General features: G+C 40.8%; 1 protein-coding gene across 5 annotated transcripts in view; it reads right to left on the reverse strand.

Moving 5' to 3' along the window:
- Positions 1–267: 267 nt before the first annotated feature.
- Positions 268–13,228, reverse strand: part of RMDN3 (regulator of microtubule dynamics 3) — a 38,411-nt gene continuing 25,450 nt past the window's right edge. For all 5 annotated transcript variants that reach the window (XM_079964892.1, XM_079964888.1, XM_079964890.1 and 2 more), the window contains 4 exons: positions 12,905–13,003; positions 11,698–11,751; positions 9,374–9,454; positions 268–6,851 (listed from right to left, as the gene is read on the reverse strand). In XM_079964892.1, the coding sequence (XP_079821018.1) occupies positions 6,798–6,851; positions 9,374–9,454; positions 11,698–11,751; positions 12,905–13,003 (288 nt within the window). In that variant the 3' untranslated portion in view covers positions 268–6,797. The remainder of the gene's footprint in view (positions 6,852–9,373; positions 9,455–11,697; positions 11,752–12,904; positions 13,004–13,228) is intronic.

The following is a 13,228-nucleotide window of genomic DNA, read 5'->3' on the forward strand; positions in this document are numbered from 1 at the left end:
TAGAGTCACCAATACAATGTTTGTTAATTACACAGTCTATGTCACAATACACTTCTTGAGAAGTCTGGAATCAGATTTGGGTTTCAAATTTATCCCTTCAGCCAAGTTATTCCTGGAAGAGGCTCTCCAGCCCCTCTGGAGCAGCTTTTCAGAGCACTGCAGGGGGAAGTATGAATCAGTAAACGTCACCTCCCTGCACTTCCTCCTGGGAGAAGTCCTACGAGAAGAGTTTTGCTCACAGAACTTTGGATACAAGCCACAGTCATATAAAAAGAATGCAGATATTTTTATTTCAGAACTGTTACATACTCATCATTAGGCAGTGTTGTCACTTTTATTTCAAATAAAGTTGAAGTTAAAACCACCCAGTTTTACAATTAACTCTTGTATTAGCTTGATTTTTAAAAACAAATATACAGCTGCATGAAAATAATTGTCTTTTGTTCCCTGTAAAATAGATATTGGAAATAAGTTTTGTCAGTAATGCAAACTGCCTTTTTGAACTACCTCTTGTCCATCAGACTTTTAAGTACTTAGTGACCCTCTGGGAGGGCTGCAGTGCAGTCATAAAAGATTTTCACCTTTATATTCACAGTTTAGTCAACAAAACTTATGCAACTTAAAAAAACAACAACCACCACCACACACACACAAATCATTTCCATCTAAGGCTGCTAAAAGTGCACCTCCTTCTAAATGAAAAGAACCACTTTCCCCAAACCATCCTTCCTCAGAGATTACTCTTCTCCAAAATACTGATCTCAAGGTATACAATCTACCACACTCAAAATGATATTGCCTTGATTACTTAAGCCAATTTCAGAAAGCTATTCTGTTTTCAACACATGATTCTATGGTGTTAGTGATAACAGCAATCTCCTGAAAAGGAACAAAAGGAGGCAGGCAGGCAGGCAGGCAGGCAGGCAGACAGGCAGAATTCTCTCTCCAGCTCCTTAGACGAAGGGCAAGACACATACATAGCCAGAGGATCTTGTCCAGCCTATCAAAGCTTTTCCCTCCCAGCCTGCAAAATCTCACGCAGTGCTCCCATGTGGCAATTCATTCATGGGGGGAGGGGGGCAGAGAGAGAGATGTTAGTCAGATATGGAATGCAGTTAAAGGACCATTCTTGTGCTATTGCAATCATACTAAAGACCTTGCTTTGGTCAAGTGCATTAAGATACTCACTGCTTTGTGGGCCCTAAAATGATCACACAGTGCAATTCTACATAGGGCACCAAAACATGACTATGTCTGTACTTGAATTAAAGGTTGATATCATGTGAGGTTACTGAAGGATCCCTTTCTTCGTTTACTTCATTGGCATTTTAGTCAGGTTTGTCAGGCTTACTTGCAGAAGCACAATCAGATCAGTTACTTAATTCATCCATCTCACATAAAAATAAATGTGCTTGCAATTGACATCATTTCTCTGTGGTATCAGACTATCACACGTGGAAATTTAAAGCTTTAAACACATTAGGAAATGGATAGTGAAAGCAAACACTGAATCACCAAAAGTCTCATAAATAAGTATGTGGAATGTCAAAATTGGGGGCGGGGATGACAACAACAGAAAAGTGTACTTAATAGTGCAATCCTATCACATCTACTCAGAAGTATGTCAGTTCGGTGGGGCTTACTCCCAGGTAAGCAAGTACAGAATTGCAGCCTTAGTTACAGTTCTCCATCTTCTATAAATGCTTTCAGAGCATAGTTTTTAAAAGCAGCACTAACAGAAAATACTTTGGTCACAGTCTAATAATTCTTACGGCTCTCCCAAGCATTTCAATTAGTTCTTTCACTGGAATAATAAATAATTTGGTCAGGCACAGAAATCGAACGAATTTTTAACTTCAGAAAAATGTAAGTACTTCTGAATGCAAATATATGGACTGGTCCTTTTCAAGTAATATTTGTGAGAGCCTCAAGGCCAGATGGGTGGGGTATAAATAATAAAAGGTTGTTATTGTTAGTCATTCCAATTTTCACTTAAACAAAATGTCCAATATCCAGATGCACATTTTGAATAGCGGTTTTAGAATGGGATGGGGAATCTTTCTGACTCCACTAGCTAGATCCCATATCAGTGTTGTGGACCAAATGTGACTAGTGTTTTTTCCTTTGTTTTAGCAGCAGCTTCCAATGCAAAGCGCTCCCTGAATCATGACGTCACCATCAGCCATCCCTTGCAAGGAAGAGGTGCACACAGCCAACTCAGGTCTTAACTCTGCCCTCCCACCCATCAGATCACACTACAAGTGAAAAACAACTGACGGTTTGAGGGAAATGGCCCACAGGTCTAAGCTGAAGATACAATTTGTACTTCACTTGAATGAAGTATGGAGTAAGTATTAGAGTAGGACATTGTTTAGATTGTGTACAATGGCATGGCCTAAAATTCGCAAGGGGCATGAACTAAGTTGATTGCAAGGTGATGTTATTACAGTAAATTAGCAAGGGCAACAAGGATTGATCCAAGGACTTACTGTATTTAAAACAAGTATTATTTTAGGCATTTATACAAACCTTTAAATACCAGGAAACTTTCACTATGTTGAATTAACTTGAGGAACCCTTCACTGAACATTTTATGGCCAGTCATTTTGAACATGCAAGGAAATACCCTAGTGATTTAGTAGTTGGCAGTATGTTCTCATCCCAACCACATGGTCACAAGAATATATAACACTGCCACCTACTCAAAGGGCAGTATCCAATACTTCTCTTACTCAGAGTACAGCCACTGAAGTTAATGCACATGACTAACGTAGGTTAATTTATTTCAGTGGGTCTACTCTGAGTACAACTTAAGTTGAATACAATCCACATTTCTGATTTTGCAATCTTAACAGAGTTGCATTTCCTTGTGAGCACAGTAAAAATAGGACTATAAAAGTACTTGCTTCTCTGAACGTTTATAGGACTAGGGTGACAGCCTATCTAATGTTTTTAGATATAAATATGAATTAAGAAACAGGAAAATACGCACCAGGAAAATCTTTGGACAGAAATATGTCTTGTCTTCCAACTTGATTTGTTGTAATGTTAAAAAGCAATTCTTGTGTAATGTTATATACATATTTGGGTGAATAGATTAGATGATTTTTATATAAAATATTCTCTCTAATTGTGTTTTCTAGAAATGTTAAATACAGCAGCGTGTATTCAGTAAAAATCACTAATTATCGAGCTAAAGTGAGCTGTAAATTAGGTTTCAAGGGGACTGAGAAATCCCACTTGAATTCCTGGCAAAAATTACAGGACACAGAAAACAGAACTATTCTGTGCTCTGGAAATAGTAAGATTGTTTGGTTTACAACAGGCTGAAACTGAATGGTAATTTAATTCCACCTCTTAGACATTGCATATTCTGTACATCTGGAAAATACAGAGCTTGGTTCTCTTTCAGAACCAAGAATTTCCCCCTATGCTGTATTCTACAGTAGGCAGGTAATGCTCATGGCTGAAGAGAAGGAATGAAAGATAATTTTTAAAATATATCTTGGAATATACTGTTTAAGGCCAGCAGATGAAGAAAACTCTTTGTTTTTATTCCTTAAACTTAAAACAATTTTAATTGCCCTTTCCTGTTAGTTCTTTCAAACACCTGCAAAAACTGAAGGCAAATTATTTGGTCCCGCAACATTAAGGTTTTTCTAAGTTTTTCTGCTGGGTGCCCCTTGTCACTTTAATGAATGGCAGTGCCACAGTTATAGCATACTGTGCGGAAGAAGTGGAGTACTCCAAAAGGAACACAAAATCCACAAGCATCTAGTTGAATATGCATATAGCTTACGAGGTGCATGTGTTTTCAGAGTTATTTGTAAGGGCTCAAACAGAAGTCTAGCTCGTGGAATATTGTATTGGCACCCAATGTTCTCCTATCAATCCCCACCTGGATATTAACAATGGAGGCAATTGAAAGTGACAGTACTACGCTGCCTTGAGTAAAAATGGCCACGTCAACAATATTTATCATGTGCAGTGAACAGTGTCATGTGACCACGGATTAAGCATTAATCACTTTGCCAGAGGAAGCCGTGATCTATAATTCTACCTTATACACCCAGTTCAAACTAGATGCAACACAGGGGAATCCAGAAAACAAGATTGCAGGGCAGCAGCTGAAGGAGGAGCAAAAAGGGTTTTCTTGTGTGTGTGTTTCTTTGTGGCTGATTAGCTGCTCTCCCTGTGCAAAGGTCAGAGGGGGCAGGGTTTCTGTTGAGGCAGGTGATTAGCTGTGGGAGGAGCTTATCAGAGCTTGCAGGGCAGCGGCGCGCGCCTATCGGCATGCGCAGTTTGATCCATCTCTTAGATTTAGGGGAGCTAGTCTCAAACGTTTGTTGGGGGAGACCTAGGTTTTTTGGGGGGGGAGTTATTTGTCCTGTCTTCATGCTTTTTATGATGGAGGACCGCTGTAGCCACCCCCAACGACACGTTCTCAAGATGGAGGGTGAGGGAACAGCTGCAGTCGCCTGTGGTTCCTGCGCAATGTTTGCCATCTTGCCAAAGGTTGCAGGCAGCTTTACCTGCAGCAATTGCATGTTGATTGCCCTCTTAGAAGACAAAGTCCAGCAACTGGAGGAACGTGTAGCTACGCTCCAAAGAATTAGAGAGCTGGAGCTCTTCTTGGAAGCAACAGAGCACACCGTCTCCACCAAGGAGGAAACAGGGGACTCCCCTGAGAAGGAGGCTAGTTCACCAACACAGGAGCCAGATATATGGAGAAACGTGACTCAAAGAAGTAGGAGGCCCAGGGTTCGCTCTGATTGTTTAGAAATACACAATTGCTTTGAGGTCCTCTCCCCTAGCATGGAAGACGAAGAGCAGACTCCATTTGAGGATCTCTCCCTCATTACAATCGATCAGGTATATGAAGACGAGCAGCAAAGTCAGTCCTCAGGGAATATGCAGGCGACCTTGGAATGGACAGGTCACGGAAGAACCCCGACCAAACCTAAGAGGAGGCGTGATAGGGGATTCCCTACTGAGGGGAACAGAAGCAGTGATCTGTGGGCTTGGCAAGATGTCTCGGGAAGTGTGCTGTCTCCCCCGGGCTAAGATCCAAGATGTAACTGAACGACTGCAAGGAATCATAAAACCCACTGACAAATACCCCTTCCTCTTGGTTCATGTGGGAACCAATGACACTGCAAGCAATAGCCTCCAGAAGATCAAAAGAGACTACGAGGCTCTGGGCAGGAAACTGAAGCAATTAAATGCACAAATTGTCATCTCATCTGTCCTCCCAGTTGAACGACGTGGCCCAGGGAGAGAGGGAAAAATAGTGGAAGTGAACAGCTGGCTTTGGAAATGGTGTAAACAGGAACGATTTGGATTCTTAGATCACGGACTGCAGTTTCTTGAAGATGGACTTCTGGCAAGCGATGGGCTGCACCTCACAACGGTTGGGAGGAATGTTTTTGCCAAAAATCTCAGAAACCTCAGCAGGAGGGCTTTAAACTGACTAATGTGGGGGAGGGAGACAGTGCTCCTGAAGGTAGGAGTCTATCAATTGATGAAGATGATCATCCAAATGTCATAGACCAAATGGAGCAAACAGAACGCAGACCTAGTGGTGGGAGGAAAAAATCCTTAAATAAGAGAGACGGTGGAATGATTAATGGACTTCAATGTCTGTACACTAATGCGCAAAGCATGGGAAATAAACAAGATGAGCTTGAGCTCATCTTGGTACAGCAAACTAAATATGACATAATAGGCATCGCTGAAACCTGGTGGGATAAGTCCCACGATTGGACTCGATGGCCCTTGTGGTCTCTTCCAACTCTATGATTCTATGATTCTAAGATCTGTTGCCTTTTTCCATTTAGATCAAAGCAGTAATTGGGTTTAGGCTGAGGCTGTGGGCCAGTAGAGCAGTATTGCTTACCTGGCCTCCTAATGTGAAGTCACTGCCAGTAGCAGAGAAGGAAAGGAGCAAAGTGACATGGATTGATGCAGCTGCAGTATTGGGAATATTGGATTGGTCCTGCCATTGTACCTGCGTAACACCAACCTTCCCATTGCCTTGCCCCTCCCCTTCCTATTTACCATTAGCAACCTCTATGCTGAGAAGCCACCTTGCTCTGCTGATCACTACAAGTGTGGGGTATTAGAAAAGGTGACAATTAAAGCTTTTCCATAAACTTCATTCCCAAATTTACTCCACCCACCCACTTCAAGCTATTTGTCTTCTGGCAAATAAACTGGAAAACATAAAGGTATTGGGTATATACCTAACATATAGCTGGGGAGATTCTAAATGGGAAACTGTTTTTAAATGAAAAACATTTTTAAAACCCTCCCCAGGTCTCCTTTAATCTAAAAACCATGGGAGATCTTGTGCCTAATTCTGCCATCACATCTAATATAGGCCTTCTTTTTACTGATTAATTTCTAATGTATTATGAAAACAGGATTAACACACAAAGTGCCATGTTGATCACATCACAATTAAGGAAGTGTGCAATTAATGTGTCTTGGAAATGTCTGGCTGGTGAATATGCAAAACACAAGCATGAAAAAATAACCAACTTGGTAACTTCTGTTTTGAGGATACTTGAGCATACTGATTTAGCAATCAAGGGATATGAGCTGAATCACTTTTCTTTGACTATCATGCCAGCCTAATTCTTTGAAAAAGGACTGCTGAAACCACAGTTTGATTTTTCATTTTCATTCTGCGGCATGTTCATGAAGCCCAGCAAGGATAATAATGACTGTGAAACCTTTCAGACTGGAACTTTCACTGCATTTGCACAACTATTATGCAGACAGATCTTTCAACTTGCTTAGCCTTCTGAATTTGCTTCCATCTCTTCCATCTCTCTACTGCTTTCAGCGTCCTGGAGGAATGAAAAGGAACAAAGTAAATTTGTGGCTAGCTGGTTTGAACTAATCCCATCTGCAAAATTATACAATCAGGATGAGATGATCAACATGCTATTCTTCTCCCAACCTCCTAGGCAGAAAATGAAACAAACAACCCTGACTGACCCTTCTTCCTTTTCCATACTGTTTATACTTCAAAACAGCGGTGGAAACCTTTCGCTTGTGGCCCTAAATTGGGCCTAGCAGGGGCCCTAATTTAACATGTCAGGCTGTTTTCACCAAACTATGTCTACCTACTAAAGACACAATTGCATATGAACTGCTGAAAAATCTTCTCCCAATGTTTCCTTGGAAAGCCAGGCTCAATGATGGTCAGCTGATCAGTGCTGATAGCAATACCCCCTGAAGTTGTCCATTTGCAGGCACAGTTTGAATCCAGCTGGGGAACCTCAAACATTCTATCTCCCTGCCCCCCTTCAAACACAAAGCCTATACAGTGGTACCTCGGGTTAAGAACTTAATTCATTCTGGAGGTCCATTCTTGACCTGAAACTGTTCTTAACCTGAAGCACTACTTTAGCTAATGGGGCCTCCTGCTGCCACCGCTGCATGATTTCTGTTCTCATCCTGAAGCAAAGTTCTTAACCCGAGGAGTCTGTAACCTGAAGCGTATGTAACCTGAAGCGTATGTAACCCGAGGTACCACTGTATTATACAATTACCAGAAGTGGACAGCAAGGAGGAGGAGCTAAAAACACAATCCCTGCTACAATCCTGTACCTCGCGAAGTCAAAGATATCCAGTAGTACAGTACTAAAACAGCCACAGGGTAGTACAGTACTAAAAACAGCCACAGGTAGAGCAGCAGAGTCCTTTCCGATGAAAGTAAATACCCAGCCTATCAGATCTATCTAGGGCATATCACAACCTAATCTCTTTGCGTTAAGTCAAGCATAATCAGCAGAAGCAGCTACCCATCCTAGTCCTAGGCTCTCACCCAGAGCCATCCACTTCCAGTCCTGTTTCTCACTCTGGGGAAAGAAATACTGGACAAGATCACCAGCATCTGGCCTCTCACTCCAGACTCCCATTCAACAAAACTCAGTATCTCTTAGGACACTAACCATGCTGTAATATCACTGGCTGACACTTGCCCTGATTCCGAAATGGTGACTGTACCCCTGCTGACACCACTGGGGGATGCCAGCCTTGTGGCCAGCCTGGTCTTTATGGCCATTAGATGTTCATTCTCCACTTTTGACACTCAATTCTGATTTATATAGATGCACACTCCCCCTACAGCGCGCAACTTGTTTTCCTAAAATGCCTGGTTAGCAAAAGTCTTCTCCTAGCCAAGTCTGACAGGTTTTTGCTGCCTGAATTGATGGATCTAACCTTTTCTTGATCTCTGAAATTTCCTGTTCAGTGACTGGAATTCTTAAGTTTGACATCTGGTTTCCCTAAGCTTGGCAGCCTGCAGTAGAAGATTTGCTAGTGCAATACTAGATATTGTTCTGGAGGTGGCAGTAACACCAGTTTCGCATAATATAAAATAGTGAGCAAAATTCAGTATATCCATAGTCCGAAACGTCAGTTAAAGAGCTGTGCAACAAAAGATAAAACCCCTTTCAGGTGAAAACTTTTAAAAGAAAGAAGATCCTCAAAACCACTGCAGGCATTATAGCCTAGAATGAATATTCCAGCTTAAAAACATCTGACAGGGTCCGTGAAGATTTCACCTCTAGTTCAATAGAGCAAGTTCAATGCAGCCAGTTTCATCTTATTTAACTGCAATATTCATATTATATTAGTGGCCTGTTACCTAAAATATATCCAATCAACATTACAGAATAGAAAATTCATATAAAAGGTTAACATTCCATCCAACATTTATAAAAAACAGCTTCGCCATAACAGTGATAGAAAAATTACTTATCACCACTTACTACTTACTTGAAAGATTTGCATGGCATACCAAGATGCACCAGGCAGCCACTTTGCTCCTCTAAGGTCATTTTGCTGCTATGCTGCACTGAATTCAGCCACAGTTTGGCTTTGTGTGCTGTCCAAACCTGGGTTGTGGTTTAGTGCTCTCCATACTAACCATGAGCTGCAAACCAGGAAAGCTAGCCTGCAAGCCAGAGTTCATGCAATATAAACCATGGCTTAACTTGGCAAAGCACAATGGCTAGAGAGCAACAAAGTGGCCGTGATCTTTTCTGCCAGAGCCTGGCTAAGTCATGGTTTGGCTTAGCATGACGTATGAATAAAACCAGTAGGATTCAGCAGTTTGAATATTTATATTCACCTACTACCTATTTAAAATGACATTAACGTTAACATATTTTTATTTTAAAAATTACTCAGGAATAGGTTTAGAAAACTGCTCAAAAAGGAAGAAGGATAAAATAAAAACTAAAGTGTAGATTTAATAGGCTGTCTATCTCTGAAGATAGATACAACTAAATATGAGATGGCATATTGTTTGGATCTGTTAAATCATCATATTCACACATGAATGACACTCAAACACTACCTCTTTTGTGATGACTGGCAACTCTGAAGCCAAACTCAGCCAGTGAGCAGCTGCCGAGTTATCTCCTAGTTCCTTGTAGCACTGCAAGAGAGAGTGGGGAGGGAAAGCAAAATTAAAACAAGATAGAACATTTTATGAGGATGTGTATTCCATTAATAAAAAATATAATTTATCTTTTCAAACACTGAAACCCATAGAGAACAGAAGAGGAGATGCCCAGAGATGCTTTCCAAAATATATAGTAGATTGAACTCTAAGAGAGAGGCATCAGAATGGGTGACATCATCAGTCCATGTACAAACACATTAAGCTGTACTGTTCACTTCAGAATGATGTTCAAGAGACGGGGCAATAGCGACTGCCACAGGTAAGGTTCTTCATATGCACATCCAAGAGGATGTTGTGAGCCGGTGACGCAAGAGTGAATGTGACGTTACATTCAGCACTGCTCTTGTGGTTGTGAAGTTCACACTTGCACTCCTGCAGCACAAGACTGCATAATGCTGAGGCTGCCACACCCCTGGGGGGCGGGCATGGGGCTGACACCCTCCTCACAGGCCCATTTAGCAGAATTTGTCTAACCATCTTGGGACATATTTCACCCTTTGCTTTCACAGAATCACCAGTGGAATCAAAATACCCTGATTCGCCTCCAAAAGGCACACTCTTCCATTGTCTCCCAAGACAGACGGATGCCAACAAAATTATGTACAACAGATCATATTCTTGGAATATAAGAATTTAGTCATTTAGTCGTGTCCGACTCTTCGTGACCCCATGGACCAGAGCACACCAGGCACTCCTGTCCTCAAACGCTAGCTAGATATATATAAAAGTCCTAGTGTTAGACTGTGAAACCCTATGCACATTTACTTGTGTTAATCCCACCATGGCATGGCCAAACTTGGCCCTCCAGCTGTTTTGGGACTACAATTCCCATCATCCCTGACCACTGGTCCTGTTAGCTAGGGATGATGGGAGTTGTAGTCCCAAAACAGCTGGAGGGCCAAGTTTGAGTGTATGCAAGATTGCAGCCTTAGTTAAAATGGAACATTATGGTGAGTGATTTTCAAGTGACTCAGATAAGTTATTTTGCTAAGAGGTATAGGATAGTCTAAATACAACTACTAAAAAGTGTTTAAAATATTATTTATTTGTTTAATAAAAATTTTATACCACTTGATTGTAAAAAAAACACACCCCAAAGCAGCTTACAAAAGATAAAACAGTAAAATCGAGAAAAAATCACAACCATACATATAAAAGTTAAACTACTAGAACAGATTAAAATTACCTCAACTTTCTAATGATACCATGTGTATCATCATGATGTGGTTTAATTGCACCAGAATCCCAATTCACATTTCAGCTGTATCATATGCAACACTGAAATTTAGAACAGTAACTTTCCTATTTTATTAAAAGCAAACTTTTCTTGAAATGGAAGAATGATGAAGAAATCATAATTAAAATGAACTTAGATCTAGGCTTCTTAGACATATATATGGAAAACATTCCATGGGGGGGCGGGGGCGGGAATTCTTATAGTCCTGTACTTATAACTAAAGATTATATTCATTTGACATCCTAGTCACGTATGAGATACACAATGGCCCACAGTGTAGTAAAACAAGTAAAAAAGTAATCTGCACAAATATTTCTGCATTTTGTTGACTTCTTTTTAAAGTTTATTACCACCTTCCAGTTTTTACAGAAGACTGTCAAAGCAAGTAAAACTTGTGGCAACTTCAAATTTGAATATATTTCAAGCCAAGAACAGAATCTTAAAAACTTGTACACTACTCAACATAAAATGAGGTTGTTTGGGACTTGGGGAACAGAGTGATTTTACAGGGAGCAAATCCCTCTACACTCTTGCTTGGCTTCTCCTCTGGCTATTGTAGCAAAAGCCATTTGGCATTAAAACTTTCATGGGCTCCAACTGGAGGTCACAGAAAGAGGACAATGCAGCTCCAGAAAAAACAACAACATTCAGTTTGTGCAAACAAGAACATATTTCAAATCCTTTGTGGAACCAAACCAAACGATTTCCACGTAAATCACAACACGATCTACAATATAGATACAAAAACCCAACAGCAACAGCCACCACCTAGTTGGAACCATAGATACTAGGGGCTAGAAAGCCTAATGATCATCTTGAGTGACGCAGACCATTGGAAGGGTGTAGCATGGTTTTTCTAAATAAATAATGGTCTGACTCAGCATTAGGCAGTTTCATGCATTCAAACCAAGCAGTCAATTCTGAACTTCTAATGTACATAAACACACAACTTTTGTGGCCCAAGCAAACATACACTTACCTTGGCAATGTATATTCTTCCCACTTTTGAAAAACCAGCACTCAGGTCTTCGGCCTACAACGAATATGAAGAATTAAAGATGATTCAAAGAGATTAGACTTTAGCTCAGGCTATGCAGGTACTACACTGCTCATCTGACAGAAACTATCTGCACTCTAATGGGTCATGAAAATGGGGAGGGGGGCCTATTAGAGAGAAGCTTCTGCTACACTCACATCATTTTAAGAAGCAGGGCTTTCAGATCCTTCTGCATGTAGCCCATGTGAGTCAGTTACCCTTGCCCATCAAAATACATGACTGGTACACCTAACAAAACATCTAGAGGAGCAGTCGTATTAGTCTGTTGCATCAAAAAGACCACAAAAATCTTGGAAGCTTATCCCATAGTATTTATTTTAGCCTTTAATGCAAGGGTGGGGAACTTCAGGCCCAGGGTCTGCATGCAGCCTTCCAGACCTATCTGACTCTCAATGGTCCTGAATTATACTCTCTAAATATTTTTGCCTGGCTGAAATGTGTCCTTGAACTGTGATAATTGTCTCATATTTGATGGTGGAAGCTGGGAAAAGATGTGTGCGTATGTGTGTAAAAGTTTATTATTTATTGCACTTATTAGTCACTTTTCTTTTACAAAAGGTACAAAAAGTTTGCAAAATAGTACAAAGATTAAAACCATTATACAGTGGTACCTCGGGTTAAGTACTTAATTCATTCCAGAGGTCCATTCTTAACCTAAAGCACCACTTTAGCTAATGGGGCCTCCTGCTGCTGCTACGCCGCCGGAGCACGATTTCTTCTCATCCTGAAGCAAAGTTCTTAACCTGAAGCACTATTTCTGGGTTAGCGGAGTCTGTAACCTGAAGCATATGTAAAACCACTGTAAAACCAAAATAGATTCATACATCTAAAAGGTAGGTCCTAACATATTCCACTCACTGAAAGAGGCCACAAATATCTAAACCCTTCCAAATTAAGGGGCAAAAACCTGGCTAAGATAAATCTTTTTGCCTGGCACCTAAAAGTAGATAGCTATTGAATAAATAGGGAGCTGCCACCAAAAAGGCCCATTCTAATGTTTAAGAAGCTTAGTAGCTTCTTTTGCTGTTGTTCAAACATGCTTGAAAATGCTGAACTTTAGCTGCTTCTGTTGGTGGTTTGTGCACAACTAATAACTAGCCATTTTAGTGCTTTGCTCAACTGTTAGTACCTTTAAGAAATTCTGCAGTGCATCCTGAACAGTGGCTGTGGGGGGTTCTTCATACAAGGCAGCAGCAGTTTTCCTTTCCAACCATCCCAGATGAGAGACCTGCATAAAAACAAAGAGGGGAACATAATCTTCCTACTATAACTTGGCAGCCAACAGAAAACCACCCAGTTCATATGCCTATCTCACCAGTGATTCCGTTTGTGTGGCAGAGGAACAGGATAGCATGCATCCATCCTTCCAAGAATAATATAATGTAGGTGCTCTACAGAGACCAGTGTATACCAGAGAAGAGGTATTAACATGATTATTTACCATCAAAATAAG

This window comes from Podarcis cretensis (genome assembly GCF_951804945.1).
Source record: "Podarcis cretensis genome assembly, chromosome: 1".
NCBI classification, from domain to species: domain Eukaryota; kingdom Metazoa; phylum Chordata; class Lepidosauria; order Squamata; family Lacertidae; genus Podarcis; species Podarcis cretensis.